The following is a 19,760-nucleotide window of genomic DNA, read 5'->3' as shown; positions in this document are numbered from 1 at the left end:
AATTGTTCCTTCTTTTTCTGACGCATCCACATGTTTGCTGCAAAATGTCGCATGCACCACCTATGCACAAGAGGGGGAAATCCATCCATGTGCTCTTTAGCACAGTTTAGGAGGTCATGGTGCCGGTCAGAAATCATACAAACTTGCCTGGAGGGACCCAAGACATACCGCCGCACCAGCTTCATGTACCAGGACCAACTGTTGTTGTTTTCTCCTTCGGTCAAAGCAAATGCTAACGGAACTAGTTGCCTCTCTGGATCCACCGCAACTGCGATCATTTGTGTCCCCATGGATTTACCCGTCAAAAATGTGGCATCCACGAGGATCACAGGTCGGCAATGCTGGAATAATTCAGCACACTGGGGAAAGCACCAGAACACCCTTTGTAAAACGTACTTTTACACTCCATTGTGAGGAAGCATCATGTTCCCCGTGTGTATGAACCATCTAATCCCTGGATTGTATAGGGACATGCCCGTCAAGACTCTGGGCACTTGCATATGACTCTAGCCAATCTCCCCAGCAAAGAGCTATAACATGCTGTTTTGCTCACCATGCTTTCGAGTACTTCACCCGGTAACAACACATGCCGAAAATTGACTCCATTAGCGAAGGAACTGATGTGTCGCTGTCCTTCCGAACAATACCAAGAATGCAATGTGGTAGGTAACGTGCCGTGCACTGTGTGTGAACTTGCTTCCGTCTCGAGGATGCACATGTGTGAGGTTGTCTGACTTTGGTGATTTTCCACTGACCGGTGCCCCTAACAATCCGTGCCCATACACCCCATAGGCACCTCTGCTTGCATAGCACATCGTACCGTACGCTCTTGTCCGAATGAACCACGTTAAATGGACGATGATGACGCACTACATAATCAGCCAAGAAAAACTGCAACTCTGGAAGTGAATTGAACTTCATGCCCTTGCGAATCTCTGGACTATCACTATCAATTACAGACTCGCTTTCAATGATATATGAGTCACAAATGGCTCTATGGATTCTACTAAGATCCTTAGCATTTGAAACCGCCGGGACTTCAACGTGGGCTAGCTTCATCATGCGCAACTCTTCAACGGTATAACTAAATCATGCCTCAGCGTTATTAACAGCCCGACCCATTGCCTCATCCCTACACTCCTCATCACCACTTATTTCCTCATCACTAGGGCTGGATCCGTCGCCATCATCATTTTTCTGCTCTGCTTGGGGCGACATAGCATTACCCTCCGGTTCTTCTTCCCTAGTGCCTTCTTCATCGTCGTCGTCATTACTACTATCGTATTCATTGTCCTCTGAACCTAAAGAAACACCATCATCCTCTCCAGCACCCCTGTCATCCTCCTCCTCGAAGGTACCATTGTCGAAATGATCGGAAGCGACGGCCATATCATAATCCACAACAAATTCACTAGCACAAGTGAGATTTGGGACATCTTCTACAACAGTTGACTCTTGAGTTATATTCTCCATACGAAATGGAACTTCATCTACTATCCCACCTGGTTCTTGTGATCTAGATCTACGGGTTATTTCAACAACAACCTCCCAACAAACCACATTTGCACGCGCAACTATATCCTTGTACTTCCTCCAATGCATCTCCGATTCCAATGTCAGCATAACATAATGTGCTCTAGCTTTACCACAGTCAAATCTGCCCCTCAGAGTTATTTCATCAATGCCACAACAATGCTTTGAAACAACTCGGTCTACCAAATCCTTGAATGATGGAGAACTATCGAAAAGTTCTACATCCTCTATCATATTCTCAAACTCTCCGTTCTCCTTAACCACACCCCCGTGAAAGAACCGAACTATCTCATCCATTGTCTATACCTTGATCACGTATACAAAGAAATCACCTGCACAAACAATTCCACATTGCCTATTACTCATAAAGCAAACCCTCATTAGAACAAATGTTAAACGATCCATGCACCTCCTTAGTTTTCACTCTCTTAAGACCCAAAGGCAATATCTTACAAAGTTGCTAAATCTAACATAGGAAGTGGAAAGGCAAGAAAGGTAGAATGTGGCATGTGGTTCAGTCACTCTATTTTTTAGCACGACTGAGTTTAATATATTTTAGAACTTGAGGATGAAATATCAAAGAGGTGAACTCATATTTTTGCTCATCTACGCTCTAATCTTTGCAGTTGCTCATTGATGAACTCACATTTTCCACTACTCAATGCTAACAAATGTTAAACAATCCATGCAACTAATTCCTCACGTCAAAATCACGAGTAGAGTACCATCTGAGTACCACCTAAACCTCCAAACACGACTACACTACCAACTACAACAATATTTCTCACATCAAGATCCTAACCCTAATCAACATGACTACACTAATAACTACTAATGTACAAGGTAAAACGAAAAGCAAATAGAAGGAATACCTTCGCGAGAGGGTGGGGATCGATTTCCCCTACTTCTCGCCCCCCCCCCCCCAAATCGCCGGATTTGGGGGGATCTGGGCGGCGGCGGCGCTGGCGACGCGCCTGGGCGACGCTCTGGTCGGGAGGGTGGAGGAAGAGTGGGGAGGGTGGGGAGGAAGGGGGCCTACGCGGGCCCAGGTATTCGCGCGACAAGAGGCTTGTCGCGCCAGTGCATGTGGCGCGATAGAGGCGCCATGTCATTGCCCCCCATCAGCGCATCCGTAGCGCACCCCTCCATCGAGTGCCAGCGTGGCACGCAAGTCGCGGCACATGCACTGGCGCGACGGAGGCCAACAGTCGCGCCAAGTGCAGTGGCGCGACCAAACGGACTATGGCGCAACAATATAACGACAACCGGGTTAAATTAAAATATTATTAAAAAAAGGTTAAAAAAATCCAGTCTTGCGGAGAATCTCAGTGGCATTCCCCACCATAAGCATGGATGAGGATGATGTATACCTGCTTTCTGAGGTGGATGGAATGGAGGTGCTGGTTGCTGTTGATGTGAAGAAGAAGGCGCTGCAAGGGGTAGCTGAGCTTGATCCCCAAAAGAACTTCTACTGGATGCCCTCCTACTGTTCCAGTGAGATCTCTAGCTATCGGAAGGAGACAACATGTAACTTCTGAACGACTAATAAAAAACGTGTTACCTCAGTGTCATAGACCGATCTAAAAAACGCAAATCGTTTCTCCAGGAATTTATATGTGGAAATTTTTCGCAAAAAGGACTAAAATGCAAAAAATACGGAAGCTGAACAGACAGAAGAGCCTCGCTTTGATGCCTTCCTGCTGCTCCAGTGTGATCTCTAATCATCTGAAGAAGACTTCAGTAACTCCTGTACCGGTACTCCATGTATGTTTGTGTGTGTACATACAGATGCTCTGATTGATATGCTAAAGATCTAGGGATTCATCATGTTCGTTTTGATAGGAGTTGAAAGTTGTGTCGCTGAAGTTTTGGAATTGTCTTGCTAGACTGTGGTATGAGTTCAGTGTCCATCAGGATCTCAAATAAGGCTTCGATAGTACAAAATATTTTTGTTTTGTTTTTCAGAATGGCGTAAATATTGCAAAATTTAACAGTGGGGATAAATATTATCCGGTCAAAATGCAAAAGAGCAGCATCTATATTACACTTTTTAAAATTGGGAACTGAAGCAAGACAACGCCCACATCTTTATTTCTTTACTCGTTTTAGATCCTTTGTCATTTTGCCATGTTTAGTTATTTGACTGTAACTCTGTTTTTTCCCCTTAAATCGATAAGCCACCATCAACAGGGAGCACCTGCAGGCCGCCAGCACAATTCAACAACTTGAGAACCTCGAAATCGATGGAATTCTGTAGCACGGTTAGCAGCACTTACCTGTCCAGTGATGTAGCTCGCAGCAGGATGAACGGCTAGGAACTCCACCAGGCCGGCAACCTCTTCTGGCCTCCCAAACCGTCCTGTAGCTCACATCAGCGGTGGAAGCAGCAGCAGCAGCAAAATGAAATCGAGATTCAGAAGATCGCTCGGTGCAGTACCTAATGGTATGGTCTCCAGGGCCTTCCGTTCGACGTCGTCGCCCAGTTTCGCGGTCATGTCAGACGCCACCCAGCCCGGAGCCACGGCGTTGACCTGCAAGCCAAGTTTGACACAAGTTCAGACAAGCTTACCTTTACTAATTACTACAGTACATGTCTTCATGGTTAAGAGTTCAGAGTTGAGACAGGGTGTTTCTTCTACTCAAGAGAAGAAGCACAGATACTAGTACTTGCATTGATGTTCCTGCTCCCGTACTCCCTCGCCATGGCTTTGGTAAGCCCGATCACCCCGGCCTTGGCGGCGCAGTAGTTGGCCTGCCCGACGTTGCCGATGATCCCGGAAACTGATGCGATGTTGATGATCCTTCCCTAGGGGAAACCAAGCAATGGTAGTAACAAATGCCTCCCAGGAGTCAGGGCAAAAATCAGAGTACCTTCCTCCTCTTCATCATCACCGTCGCTGCAGCCTGAGCACAGAGGTAGACGCCGGTGAGGTTTACGTCTACCACTTCTTGCCACTGTGTCCGTTTCATCCGCATCAGCAGCGCATCGCGCGTAATCCCTGAACCATGTTGTGTCAACCAAAAACTCAACTTTTATAACACGATATAGATGCAAAGTTCAGACTTTTCAGACTTCAGAGTTCTGACCTGCATTGTTTACCAGCACGTCCAGAGTTCCCCAAGCATCAATTACCTGTGGAAGCGATGCTACGTCGTCAGGAGCAGCTCCGAATTCACGAGTCATGCATTTGATCAGATTTGACTAGAGAAAAGCCAACTCACACTTCTCATCATGGATTCAACCTCTGTTTCGCAGGAGATGTCGGCGGCGAAGCTGAACGCCGTGCCACCGAACTCCTCAATCTGCACTGATCCAATCCGATGCAATTATGATAGCAAAAACCAACTCATGAAAAGAAAAAAGTGGCGACCTGTATTCATCTGCCATGGTTTTGCATGAAACTGTAACACAAGTACATTGGATCAGGAATCAGGTAGGAATCGGCTCACCTCTCTGCATACTTCCTCGGCCTCTATGCTTGACTTGGCGTAGTTGACAACGACCTTGCACAGATGAAAGAGACAAAGGAGGTTCATAAAAAAATCTCCATAACAACATAATGTAGGTAGATTTTCTTTGCCAAAGGCAGCACAGCAATGTAGGTTTTTCAGTTGGTGATGGCATTGGCAAGATAAGGCAGCAACCGAAAAAGCACCTTGCACCCTGCTTTGCCGAGAGCCACGGCAATGGCCCTGCCGATCCCTCTTGACGCTCCCGTGAGGCCGTGACCACCGCGACCGGGGCTTCCAGCCGTGCCGCCCAGCCCTCCATGGTCACAGCGTTTGCAGCTCTCACTCGATCGCTTTTCCTAACTGCAACTGCAAAAAAAAAAAAAATATCATGCCAAAGCCGCATGATAACAGCGTCAGTTGAGCGGCAATAGCTAGCTCGGCCTGGTCATTTGCATGCTGACGTGGAGAGGTTAGCCGGCCGTGCAAGAGACTGCTGGAGCATGCCGCCATGGCGTTTCGGATGCGAGGCGGCGGCGGCGGAGGCAGCCATGGCAGAGGGATTGTTTGTTGATATGCTTAGTTGGTAGAGGCACCGCACCGCGCGCGCGAGGCGTGGCGTCCGTCTTTATCAAAATTCAGAGATGGTTAGGATGCTAACAGACAGGGAGAGCAGACGCCGGCAACGGAAAGATGGCCGCCTCGGCGCGTCGCGGAAGAGACGGAGGCTTGCTTTGCATGACCGCTAGCTGCTGGATCCTTGGTGCCATGGGCGGAGCTAGGTGGATGCCTGGGTATTCCTAGGAATACCCAACTTTTTCCCCAAACAATCACGTACATTTGAAGTATGTATATATGTATAACTTATATTAGGTTATATTCTCTGTTCTCTAGGTTAGAAATTAGCCAAATACGATCTTTAGAGGTCCCATCGCCCACAAATCCTCTCTCTGTCCATGTATCAATTCAATCTATCTCACGCACATTCTTGTACAACCGCGTCCTGGTTCCCAAAAACCAAAACCCAGTTGCAAGGATGCAGATAGCTGCATGTAGTCGGTGCTTAGGGTGAATGGGAGGGACCAGCCGCCGTAAGCTAGCAATGCATTAGGGTTAGGGAGCCTGAGGCAAGGCTGCCATGGACGGCGGTGTGGCTGCACCCGCGGTAGAACATGCCGAGGCTTCAGGCATCATGACGCCATCTGTTGATTACCCTGAGATAATATGGTTTAGTCTGTGGCAATCATATATTGCAGCTTATCTGAACAAGCTATAGGTACCAAATTTTGATAGAAGAAGCTGCGTATTTTTAGCTAATTATGTGTAGTTTGAACATTTAAATGCTCCTTTACCCATCAGAGCAAACTTAAGAGCAGACTTATGATCAAATTTGGGACTGAACAATTACAATCTTTACAAAGTAGCGCTAGACTTAACTAACTATAGGTTGTTCACCTAGCATATGAACTAGTTCATTGTTGAATATGAAGTAAGATCCAAAAAATGAGCTTGTATCTTTAATTGTCGATATTCTGAACTTGTATTTTTATTGGATTTTTTAGAAAGTGGGAATACCCAACTACAAAATTCTGGCTCCGCCACTGCTTGGTGCTGCTTCATCGCAGCATGGATACGCATCTCTGATGCTCTCGTGCAGTACTTTGTCAGCCGTTGGTGGATAGAAAGTGTGCTCTGCGCTGGGCTCCTGTGCTCATGTGCTCGGGCCTTCATAGTGCTTGCTAATCCTTCATAGTGCCAGGGAGGGAGGAATGGAGGATTGGCAGAGGAAGAAGGTCGTTTACGGGCCGAGCCGTGAGGGCCGGATTTGGTGTGGGCAGGAAATGTCCGGCAATGCTGGGTGGTCTTACAGCCCTCCTAATTCCCGGAAGGAATATGAGACACGACACATACTCTCAGCGCACCTGGGCCGGGCCGACCGGCCGAACATCAGGTCCCGGCCCAACCGTCGCACTCTGCAATCTGCAGAGTACGACGACGGCACGCGCTGCCCCCGGCGCCAACGGTCGCCCCCACCACGCACGGCGCCCCGCCAGTGCTCTCATCTCATGGCCCCGCGGCGGCGCCAGGGTCACCGTCGACGTCAATCCCTCGTCCCTCCCATCAGGGGCGGAGCCAAGGGGGGGCGCGCAGGGGCCTGGCCCCCCTAATGCTCCGGCAGCACCACTAGTGCTCCCTAATGAAATGCACTAATAGCCAATTATCTAAGATGAAGAGAGTAAAAACTCTTAGATAGTTGGTATAAGCTCATTGTTGCTACCGAAAATCCTAGTGCCAACAATGACCAAGTTGGTATAAGCCAGTTGTTGCTACCGAAAATGCAAGTTCCGGAACCAACAAAATCAATCTGCACATTCCGACATTGAACAAACTAGAGTTTTAACTACAACATTTGAGAGGGACCCAGTAAACACAAACAAATTTGGAAACTCTTGACGGTGCAACAAGATGAAGCTCTACAATTCTATATATCAGAGGGTCCATATCAACCTGTTTTGAAAGAATATCCATTTAAAGGCATGAAGATTCATCAGCTGAGATTTTGTAGCAACCTTATTTTGTTATCTCTAAGAGCTAATTAGTAGACAATTGTATGCTGCAATTTGTGTTGATTTACTTATTAGCAATGCTATATTTGAGTTAGTATATGTGCTTGTGTATTTATCATGTCATATTTTTGTCACTCGTGCCCATGACTGATTGCCCCCCACCCATATCCAAATCCTGGCTACGCCCCTGCCTCCCTGGCCCCGCGGCGGCGCCAGGGCAGGCAACCGCTCCCGGCGAGCCACGCGTCCCGTCCGGCGTTCCGTTTTTGCCACCCAATCCGCGTAGATGATTTAGGCCTGTTTGGTTAGCGTTGCGCTACTCGCGTTATAAAAAAAAATCTTGTATGTATAGAGTACTAAATAAATTTTATTTATAATTTTTTTTACGAATGGATATAATTTTTCGCGATGAATTTAATGACGATAATTAATCGATGATTGGTTACAGTAATGCTACAGTAACCAATCTCGAATCGTGCGGTCAAATGTCTTATTAGATTTGTCTCGCGAAATAGCACAAAGCTGTAGAGTTAATTTTAAAACTAATTTTAATTAATATCTGTTATTATTGGTCAAAATTTATGCTACTCCCTAATACAGACAAACCAAACGGGGCCTTAAGCTTGACCTGCCGTCGTGTCATGCCCTTGGCCCCGCTCTTGTGTTTTCTTTTTCTTTTTTCGCTCTTTACCTCTTTGGTTGATCTCTTGGTTCGGCACTGCACGCACGGGCCATCAGCGAGATAGAGGCCCGGTTTAGTTCGCGAAAATGTTTAGATTTTGATACTGTAGCACTTTCGTTGTTATTTAATAAATAATATTTAATTATAGACTAATTAGGTTTAAAAGATTCATCTCGTGCTAATCAGTTAGACTGTGTAATTAGTTATTTTTTCAACTATATTTAATATTATATACATGTGTCCTCGAACATTCGATGCGATGAGTAATGTATCAAATTTTTTCGAACTAAAAACGGCCGGAGATGGCATGCCTGCAGCCTGAACGAGGCAACCAATGCAAGTAGGCTGCCACCTCGCCCAACCTACTTGCCAGTACCAGTAGTACTATAGCCTAGCATGCATATGAATAACTAGGCCGGTTGAGGCGCGATGCGCGTCTATTTGGAAGATATTAACTTGAAAAAAATGATGAAACATAAATTTATATTTTGTTGTACTCAATCCAATATTAAATTTAGATATTTTATACTATCATAATGGTCATCTAAGCACAGTATAATTTTTTTTAGAAATTCGTTGACTTTTAGGTGTGAGTAAAAATAGCTGACTGAGTAACGTATAAAATTAGTGATGAAAGAATAATTGATCATATTTTTTGAATTTATGTACGGGAAACAAATTATAAAAAGTATTAGAGCTATCGTAGATGAACGTGGTGTACAAAGTTATTATTTTCATATATATAGGAAAAGTTAAATTTATTTTATATTTTGTATACGAAATCATCATTGATGTTTTTTTTCAAATAATAGAGACACCTAATAGTACCGTGAGTCCATTAAGTGGGGCACATTAAATGTGCATGGGTCGCAAATGGTGTGGCTCCCACTTTCTAGTATACAAACAGTAGAGCTATTACATGTGAACGCAGTATACAAAATCATATTATTTTTTATATAAAAAAAATTAAATATATTTTATACGTGGCCCCACTTGAATAGTATGTGGGCCCCACTTAAACAGTACACGTGGGCCCATAAACAGTACCCGGGGGTCCACATGGGGCCACTTAAACAGTAAACATGGGCCCATGAACAGTACCGGCCCCCACATGAACAGTACCCCCGGCCCCATGTGGGGCCAGAGGAGACGGGAGCGCTCCAAATCTTGGAGCGTTAGTATAGTACTCCCTCCTTCTCCGTTTATAAGGCATACACGTATATCAAGATTCAAACCTTCTCATTTTTGACCAATAATTTGACTATTAAATTTTTGTTTTTATAATGCAAATTTCATATGATTGGATTCATAATCAAATATAGTTTACAATGATTATAAGCTTATAATCAAAAGTGATATAATATATGATAAATAAATGGTCAAAGTGTTGTTTAGAAGACCGTGTCATGTTCCACCATGCCTTATAAACGGGGAAGGAGGGAGTACTCAATAACAGGATAGGTAATGCATGCAGTACTAGTATTTGATTCGCAATTATCGGAACGTAGTGGCAGGAGCTAATAATGCCTATTAACCCTACTAACTCTCTCTCTCTTTCGTTTGCTCGAGATGGTGCGTGGCAGCACACGCACCCGACACATCATCTGCATTTGGCTCCCACAATTGCTCGCTGCTACACGTGGCAAAAGTCACATCGTACGACTCCCCACCATTTACAGCACTACCCACTTCTCATCAGTTTGCGTATTTGTAGCGACCACTTCTCCAATAAATCGGTATCCCAATTTGCTATACTTGTACACTATGGCCATTTCCGTCCAATTCTTTCGTCATCTGCGACTACTCAGGTCGCAAGCGTAACACTCGAGGCTCGCCCGTGTGGTGTGGCGCTGCTACCTCCCGGGCTCCCGGCAGGGTGGTACTCCTACCAGCATTTTTAAACCTAACCACCCCGATCACCCGGACCGGTCGCCACGTCCACCGCCACTTTTTTTTTTGAAAATATACCGCCACTTTCACTGTACTACTACCCAGCCCACATCGCCGGTGCGCGGGGCCCACCTCGCATCGACCCCGCCACCCTGCCTGCCGTACGCCGCCGGCGGGCCCCGCGGCGCGGACCAATCCAGCCACACGGCCCTAGGGCCGTGTTTGGTTAGATGAAAAAATTTTCGCGCATGTTTTTCGAGAAGAGAATCTCGTACGAGTACTAAATGAAGTCTATTTGCAAAACTTTTTTAGGGACGGGTGTAACTTTTCGAGACGAATCTAATTGTTGTAATTAATTGATGATTTGCTACAGTTATGCTACAGTAACCATCCTCTAATCGCGCGGTCAAAGGCCTCATTAGATTCATCTCGAGATTTACATGGGGGGTTGTGGAGGTGGTTTTGTAATTAGACTTCGTTTGATAGTTTAAATTTTTAGTTAAAAGTGCTACAATAAAAACGTGAAAATGAACCAAACACGGCTCTAGCTAGCGAGTGGCACTGGCGAGCCCTGTCCCCGCGCATCCAGTCCAATCCGATGGGCGCCAATTATGGCTCCCCCGGCGCGCCCATTGGTCCACGTACGATGGAGTACCAGACTGCCACCACACCCACGGCCCCCCACCCCCCCTGCCGTCGCTTCACGTCCCCACTTCCACTCCAGGGTTCCCCGCTTTGCACCGCGCACTCGCCCACCTACACACACGATGATACACACGCACTGACAGGAACAAGCTAGGGAATACGCCTCCCACCAAACCTACAAGGATAATAGTGCATGTACTGTTTTCGTCCGGTGATATTAGTATTTTTTGTCTCTTTATACTAGAAGAAGTAGCAGGCATAGTTCTCAGTTCGTCGTACAAGAATTACCGTGTGCCAAGTGATCTCTCCAAAACAGTAAAAACAAACAAACAAGACATTAAGCAGTAGTCAGGCAGCACGTCGAGCTCAAGGAGTACCACACCACCTCGCTTTTTTTTGTTCGTATTATCTTCTTTTTCCACACGACAAAACATTGGAGGCCACAAATTGGCGCCCTCTATGGGCGGAAGCAAGAGCGGTGCTGGAGCGTCACATCGGATCATTGAGCTCCATCAGGTCAACTATTAGCCATTAACACTTTTTCTTATATTCTTCTTTCATCCCACATAATTTTGCTAGATACTGTTTCTATGCCTGTACTTATACACATGCTTATGTCGGGCACACGACATGGTAATTATGTTTGGGTACTACTTGGTTTTAACAAAACAACTTATATAGTCTATTTGGTTTCATGTTTTACACAAATCTATTTGAACATGTCGATACATACTCTTTTGCCATTTCGATCATTAATTCATTATCATAATTAAGTTGACTGGTTTGTTTGCAGTTTAATTATAATTAAAGGGGTTGATATATATATATAGAGAGAGATATTGATTACTGATGCTGACATATGCACACTAAGTCATAATAAGTGGATACAAATCTAGTCATGCTAGGCTACGATTTTTACGAGATTACTCCTCCTTTGGGCGGCCTATTGGGGCAGTCAGAAAAAAAAGAAATCTAGCAACTTTTTCCGGGGCCACAGGTCGGTGGTGGACACCATCCACAGATACGAAGTGCCGGTGTGGGGCTAGTGGAATCCTCCGGGCGATAAAGCAGCGGACGTGGGCCCGGGCGCAATCCTCCGGAGGGCCCACCGTACCTCCCTACGTGTTCCGTCACCCAGTCCCCACCATAAAGCGCTGCACACTCCGCGCGCTCCCATTGGCCCAAACCCCACGCCCTCCTCGACCCCCGCGCCCCCCGGCACACCGCACACGGAACCCCGCCGCCCTCTCCACTGACACCTGGCCCTTGGGGATTCCTTGGACCCACACATCAGTGAAGGACCACCCTCACGTACGTGTCTTGGAAGCGATCAGGCTCCCTTGCGCTCTACGGTGGGACAGCAGCGGGGACACGTCGCCGTGCGGCGCTGCCCAACCAATCCCGGCGAGCTCGGTAATTCTCCCGTGGGTCCAGAGTGTCAGCGAGCGGGCGCTCGGCGAGGTGGGATTTGATTTTTCTCCCCGCTTGCGTGCCACGGCAGCCACTGCCCATTGGTGGCGCGGTGCTTCTTCCCCAATGAGGGCCCTGTTTGGTTTTTGACTAATATTTAGGATTACTAAATAAAGATAATTTATAAAATTAACTTCATAACTCCGCGCTACTTTGCGAGATGAATTTAATGAAACCTTTGACCGCACGATTAGAGGATGATTACTGTAGTGTTACTGTAGCCAATCATTGATTAATTACTGCCATTAGATTTGTCGTGGAAAGTTACACTCATCCGTGAAAAAAATTTAAAAATAAATTTCGTTTAGTACTAGATTCTTTTTTCGGGAATGGTTTAGTATTGATTCTTTTTTTCGGGAACGGTGTGCGCTGCTCGTGCTACGGAAACAACAGCGCCGAGGCCGCGGCCTTTCACGTGCCCCGCGCAGCGGTGGGCCGCCACGTGGTGGCTCGCGGCCGGCCAATGATAGCGCGGCCTGAGGCGCGCGACACGTACGTGGACCGACGCGTGTCGCTCCGGCCACCGGCCTCCCCCCAGCGCGGTATTAAAGCGCCCCCTCCTCCCCCCCGGTCGCCGGCGTCCCGGTGGTGGTGGTCCAGGGTGTCAGAAGGAAGAGTGCTTGCTTGGTTGCTTGCTAGTCGTAGCTGCTTGCTCGTGGTTGGTTGGGCGCGTGCGTTGGAGAGAGGCGGGATGGAGAGGAAGGGAGGGTGCTGCCTCGCGCCGAGGTACGGCGCCGCCGCGGGTGGGCAGCAGCAGCAGCAGCCGGCGGGCGCCGCGTGGCAGATGGGGAGGATCATGCTCAAGTTCAGGCCGATTGCACCCAAGCCGGCGGCCATGGCGCCCGTCCCGACCCCGGCGCCGGTGCTGGCGGCGGGTGCGGGGGCGGGGAGGGGGAAGCGGAAGGCCGTGGGCGCTGGGGGGAGGAGGGGGCGGAAGTCCAGGAGGGCGGCGACCGTCGCGCCGGTGGTCGCTGCTCCTGCGGCGGCGGGGGACTGCAGGAAGCACAAGGATTGCGACAAGGAGAAGTCGCTGTCGTCGCGGTCCTCGTCCTCGTCGGGGATGACGTCCGTGGACTCGCCTCCGCCTCCGCAGCAGGCACGTCCGCCGGCGACGCTGCCGCTCATGCCCGTGTCGCCGGTGGAGGAGAAGCCTGCCGTTGCTGCTGCGACCGGGGAGCCGGCCCCGGTGGTGGTGTCTATGGCGCCCGCCCCCGCCGCGGGAGCACAGCCGGTGCCTCCGCGGCTGGCGCTCCGTCCCGCTGCGGCGGCTTCCTCCTGGGTGACGGTGGAGGAGGTGACCGCGACGTGGCGCGACGGCGAGGAGGCGCCGTCCTCCGCGGCCGCCGACGCCCCGGCGTTCGTGTCGGACCAGTGGGGCCGCGTGACGTGGACGAACGCCGCGTTCGCCCGGGCCGTGTCCGCGGACGGCGATGAGGCGCCGGCGGTGGGGCTCGCCGGCGCGCTCCCGGCGTGGGGCACCTGCGCGGGGTTCACGTGCCGGGTGCGCGTCGTCCGGCACGCGAGCAGTGCCACCCCGCGCCGCGGCTGCGGCGGCGGCTCCTCCGTGGTGGCGCCCTGCGACGTGTGGCGGCTGGAAGCCGGCGGCTGCTACCTCTGGCGCCTGGACCTGCAGGCGGCGCTCACCCTCGGCGGCCTCCCGTGAGCAGCAGCAGGCAGCCTGCCACTACAGCTGGCCACAGCCATCCGAACCTGAGTACGTGTCCCTCGTACGGAGGCGTATTTTATCTAGCAAATCGAACCATGGGTTTGTTTACTAATTACTGATTCCACCCGGCGTATGGCTAAGCCTGATCGGGCCCAATTAAGCACGTCGAGGCCTGACTTGCTATACTAATTATGGATTATTAGTTTAGAGAGAGTGAGTTGCAAGAGGGCCGTGTTTAGTTTTGTACAGTTACTGTCATATGAATATTCGGACACATGCAGAGTATTAAATAAAGTTAGAAAAAAATAACTAATTATATAGTTTAGCTGATTAACACGAGACGAATTTTTTAAGATTAATTAGTTTATGATTGAATATTATTTATCAAGTAACAATTAAAATCAATAATTTTTCACCAACTAAAACATTTCACCCACTAAACAGGGCTCGGAAGAAAACCAAGCCATGTGATGGATGCTTCTGGATATGCAAGCAGCTAGCTCTTTCATTTTATTTTACTTTGATTCGATTCTGAGCGCGTTTAGTTTCCAAAAATTTTCACCTCGAAATTTGTGCCTCTTTTTTTGGACACATATATGGACTACTAAATGTAGTTAAACAATAAAATTAATTACACAGTTGTACATGGCGAGATGAATTTTTTGAGCCTAATTAGTGCATAATTAGCTATAAGTGCTATAGGAATCCATACGTGCTAATGATGCAGTCAAAGGCTTTAAAAGATTCGTCTCGCGTTCCAAGTGAGTTCTGAAATTAGTTTTTTAATTAGTGTACGAAAATTCCTCCCGACATGACATTTGGTACGATTTGACAACCGAACTAAACGGCCCCTCTTTCCCTCAAATGTATGGAGGTTTCGAATTTGATATGAGTGGATTCTTACGATAAACTAATCCAGTTGATTAGTGGTAATTTAATGAGCGAGGCATCCAGCTTTCCAGTTTGGGGTCGTCGGGGAGTCTGACGTTTCAAGGAATCGCGCTGACTTGTTAGAGGGTCTACCACCCGTCCGATATCAAGCATTGCATGATCGCAGCCACCCGTTCAGCCTAGAACTGGAAGGCCTTGCTCGCAGGTCGCTGCCATGACGTTTGGTGGAATATATCCAAAATTCTTATGGAGCGCGCGAGCGATTAGAAGCGTAGGAAATTTTTTAAACTGGATTAGTATTTCAAAGTGATGTCACATTGGAAATAAACCTGCTTTAAGTAGAAAACTTTTTTTTGAAGAAATTTAAGTAGAAAACTTGCTCACATAGGCAAGGGAGGGAGGCCTTTACACGAGAAGGGAAATGTATTCACATTATATTATTCTGTCATGGTGCACTAGATAATGGTGATTCATATGCTGGAAGCAGTGGTCATATCTTTTAGTTTTAGGAAACCAATTTAGGAAGTTTTTTTTTACTTTGCTATCATCACCGTTTTCTAGGTCATTACTCAAAGGCAAGAAAGCACTTAATTGGTTGTTTCAGCGAACGTCCGAAAAATCCAGCCCCAAAACAACACACAATTGCCTGTGAATAAGTACTTTGCATGAAAACCGTAAGAGAGAATGGGAGGCAATGGCACACGTGATTTTCTTGGCATTAAGGAGGAGAGACAACAAATATATAAATCCATTTTTCATTTATTTTTAACTTTGCTGGCTACCACAAACAAAAATACTGTTCGCTATACTATGCTTGGTGGCTAGTGATGATTTGTTGTGAGAGAAAAGTACTGTTGATTGACTGGTGGCTGGCGCTGGTTTAGTGTGAGAGAAAAATACTGTTGGCTAGTTGCAGCGAACATAGTGATAGTTGATGTTGAGCTCATCAATAGCTGCCAAAGATACCAATGAGACTTGCCAACACGTTACCGGATTATCTTCATACACGTGATGATAACAATAACTCAAGTAAGAACCTTGCTTGTGTGCAGGAACATATCTGCAGATTAAAAGGAGAAACCACTCTTGTTTTCTTTACATGGAAGGTGTTTCACATACAGCTACTAACATTAATATTTTATCTTTTGCTTCCTAAGATCTAATTAATGTGACACCTCCAGTAACAATGATTTACGCAAAGAGCACCGGGCGAACAGTCAGATGCTGCAAGTAGAGAGAAGAGGAAGTAAAGGATGATGGTTGAAGTGGATGACCTCGAAATAAAGCATATGGACCCGCTCGATTAAGAGGGAGATTAGCAACCGAAATCTCATTTGCCACCACCACCACCAGCCTTTCCGTGCTCGTCCGGCCACCGTCACCAGCGGCGTGCAGGCCTAAATCCCCGCGCCGGCGCCCCCGCCGAGGCGCGCCACGTCCACCCCCGCCGGCCCTACCTCACCTCATGTACTCGTAGTACGTCCCCCTCCATTGTTTACCCCCTCCACCAATCAGCCGCCACCAAACCGCCGCACCCAACAGTTGCGCACGGCGAATGGTCTCTCCTATCGTTGATGCCTCCGACGACGACGGCGACCGGCGATCGGCCAATCCGATCGAAAAGCGACGCTCCGCGGCGGCCCGATTGGTCCAGGTCGCCTGACAGGACGTCGTTCTCTCTCGAAGCCGGTTGGTTGGGTTGGCCAGGGTTGGAAAAAGGGCGCAGGGGGGGATCGGCTCGCGGATCTCGGAGATCGGGGGTGACGGCCAGGTGGATGGTGCGGGACAGCGAGAGTGCTGCCTCGCCGGAAGCATCTGGTCAGCTGAGCTCACCCCCGTCTCGATCTCCCGGGCGGGCAGAAAGCCATGGATCGATGCCGGGAATGGGAATTAAATAATTAATCAAGAGCTTGCAGGCGTGTATGTGACGGAATCGCCAAATTAAAATTCTAAATTAAGTGTAATGATCATTATTTGAACACATCCGACGCATCAGTTTAATACTTTAATTTGATGATCCTTTCTCAAACCACGTTTCGATCGAAACAACACCGGTAGTCCACGCAAAGGTGGACGCAGATGGTACAATATGACAATACTTGGAAAATACTAACCCAATACATAGTGCGAAATATTAAGGTTTACAAACCGAATTCAAATACAAAAATAATTTATATACCATTTTACAAAAGTTGGATAAACATATAATCCGACAGCTACGATAAGAGATTACACACTTTGCCCAAATGTGTGTAATCAGGAGTCCATCTAAACATCTGGGTCATCAACCTCCCAACCCTCCGCGTTAAGGCGGATAAACTTGGCGCAGCACGGGCAGAAATCTACGTCTGTGGGTTCTGAAATAATTTTTCAACAAAACTCTAAGCAACTAATACTCAGCAAGACTTACCCGTCTATGGGTATACTTAGCCCAATATCTAGACATGCAAGGCTTTCGGACTGGTGGTTTTTGTTTTGCAGAAAATTGACTAAGAGTGGATCATTATTTTCAATATTTAGCTCAAGATTCTTTTTAGCCTAACCATCAGCTAATGTTTGCATAACAACTAAAGCAAACATGGTGGATCATTAAACGTCAATTCAAAGTAATCATCATCATGTATCCTTCATATTCCATCTCATTACTACGATGCGGTACTGCGATCAAAGTGCTTATATCCGAGAGCGACTGACGGCGAATCGATTCGATTTAACTTTGCAAGATGGACCTATCCAACACGGCACGCATATATCCTGTCGGACCACACGCACCAACCATTCCTCTCCCCGCCTCGAGCTACAGAACCGCCCCACCTACATATAGTCAGCCGAGCCCTACGAGAGACCACCAAAAATAAATACATGCATCCCCAATTCTCCGCGACCACTCGACTACCCTAAGGGGTGGTGATGAAGTTCTGTATTTCCGAAGCAAGGCAGTACTAGACTTACCGGTTTCGACTACCTCCTACTCCTGGCATGCAGTTAGTACAGTTCAAGCTCGATCAACAGGGCCAGACAACGAACGGTCCTTAACCGATACAGACGGGGCTAGACACCAGAAATCCTGTCCTGTTGCCATACCTACATCTCATCATCATTCCCCGTCCGGTCTCAAATTTCCATTCATTCCATCTTGAATATAATAACTCATATAATAAATATAAAGACATCCTATATCTCGCGAGTAACAAAAAATTACTCGACTTCTACCGAGATCTATTAAACATAACAGTACTAACGACTTACACATGCTAGTAATATTCAACCCAAGGGAATCTAGGGATCATGCAACTAAGGTTTCAAATAATTCCTAAAAACGTAATGCACAAGTAATAAACATATATACTGATTCATAATTTAAAATAGTAGGTCATGCACCGGGGCTTGCCTTTGGGCTGTTGCTTAGTGCTAGGCTCAACTGGGCCTGGGGCCGGGTTCTCGCGAACCTCCTGCTGGGCTTGCTCCGACTGCTCCTGCGGCTCAGCGATTACCTCGAACACGACTTCCTCGGCTACGGGCTGTATATGCATGCATACGAAATAATGAGAATGTAGGCATGATTAATGTATAAGGCAAACATGGACCGATTAAAAGAAAACTAACAATTTACAACATAATAATGAGAATGCAGGGGGACCTCTCTGTTAGTGAGTTCTGCAGGAGGATGAAGGACATGGCTGATGCTCTTCACGACCTCGGGTGTCCGGTGCCCGACCGAGTCTTGGTGCTCAATGTCCTACGGAGTCTCAACAGCACCTATGACCACCTGCGGACATGGATCACCCGCCAGAGGCCCTTCCCCTCCTTCCTGCAGGTCCGGGACGACCTCATTCTCGAGGAGATCACCAGGGGTCCCGTGACCGGCTCGTCCTTGTCCTCCTCCACTGCGCTCGTGGCTACTCCTCCGGCTTCCTCCGCCTCGCCAGCCACCTCCCTCCTTGGTGCTCCTCCCACCGGGCAGACCGGGGGTGGAGGGGCCGTGGTGGACGTCGTCGGCGGGGAGCACGTGGTGGTGGTGGTGGTGGTGCTGGTGGCACTGCTCCTGGTGGTGCTGACACCAGTGATGCTGGTGGGGGTCGTCGGGGCACGCCAACTTCGGCTTCGGCTCTTGCTTCGGCCCCTGCCCCTGGAGGTACGCCCTGGCCATCCTTCAGCAACCCATGATCAGGGCGCATCTCGATGTGGCCGTTTTAGGGTCAAGGGGGCCCCCTCGTCCTCAGCTCCAACCGGCGGCCATATTCTCCGGTGCTGCTCCTCTGTTCGCACCGTCCTGGACTCCACCTGCTCAGCCCAGCCAGCCACCGACCTAGCCTGGGGGGTAGGACTAGGACGCGCTGGCGCAGTCCTTCAGCACCATGGGGCTGACACCGCCGGTCAGCATCGAGTGCATCACCGACTCGGGTGCCTCCTTCCACACCACCCCAGATGCCGGTATACTCTCTTCTGTCCGACCCCCACATCCTTCTTGTCCTTCTTCCATCATGGTTGGCGATGGATCTTGTCTTTCTGTCACCGCCGTGGGTTCATCTTCCCAATGCTCTTGTTGCTCCTCAGATGATTTATAATCTTCTTTCCATTCGCCAGTTTACTGCTGACAATTCTTGTTCCATCGAATTTGACTCCTCTGGTCTTACTGTGAAGGATTCGGCTTCCCGGCGTCCGCTCTTCCGATGTGACAGCTCAGGGCCCCTTTACACCCTTCGTCTCCCTGCTTTCGCTGCTCCGCATTCGACTTCTTCTTCGTTTGCTGCCTTTGCCGCGACGCCGTCTTCCACCATCTGGCACAGCTGGCTTGGTCACCCCGGCCGCGACGTTTTGGCTCAGCTCAGTCGTAGTACCGATGTTTCTTGTATTAGGGCTGCTGCTGAGCACCTCTGTCATGTGTGCCAGTTAGGTCGTCATGTTAGACTTTTTCTTCTTCTTCTTCTTTGCATGCGATGCATGCCTTTGATCTTGTTCATTG

The 19,760-nt window shown here is 48.3% G+C and overlaps 1 protein-coding gene and 1 pseudogene across 1 annotated transcript; one reads left to right on the top strand and one right to left on the bottom strand.

Annotated features, from left to right (window-relative positions):
- Window positions 1–3,697: 3,697 nt before the first annotated feature.
- Window positions 3,698–5,536, bottom strand: LOC120700383 (annotated as a pseudogene).
- A 7,264-nt stretch (window positions 5,537–12,800) lies between these two features.
- On the top strand, window positions 12,801–14,228 carry LOC120697023 (tropomyosin-1, isoforms 33/34-like). Its single transcript, XM_039980113.1, has one exon. It carries the CDS (start codon window positions 12,929–12,931, stop codon window positions 13,898–13,900), a length of 972 nt encoding a protein of 323 aa, XP_039836047.1. The 5' UTR covers window positions 12,801–12,928; the 3' UTR covers window positions 13,901–14,228.
- The last annotated feature ends 5,532 nt before the right edge of the window (window positions 14,229–19,760 follow it).

The sequence above is a fragment of the Panicum virgatum genome, chromosome 3K (assembly GCF_016808335.1).
Source record: "Panicum virgatum strain AP13 chromosome 3K, P.virgatum_v5, whole genome shotgun sequence".
NCBI lineage: Eukaryota > Viridiplantae > Streptophyta > Magnoliopsida > Poales > Poaceae > Panicum > Panicum virgatum.
The sequence above is the reverse complement of the archived record's forward strand: the minus strand, read 5'-3'. Positions and strand labels throughout refer to the sequence as shown.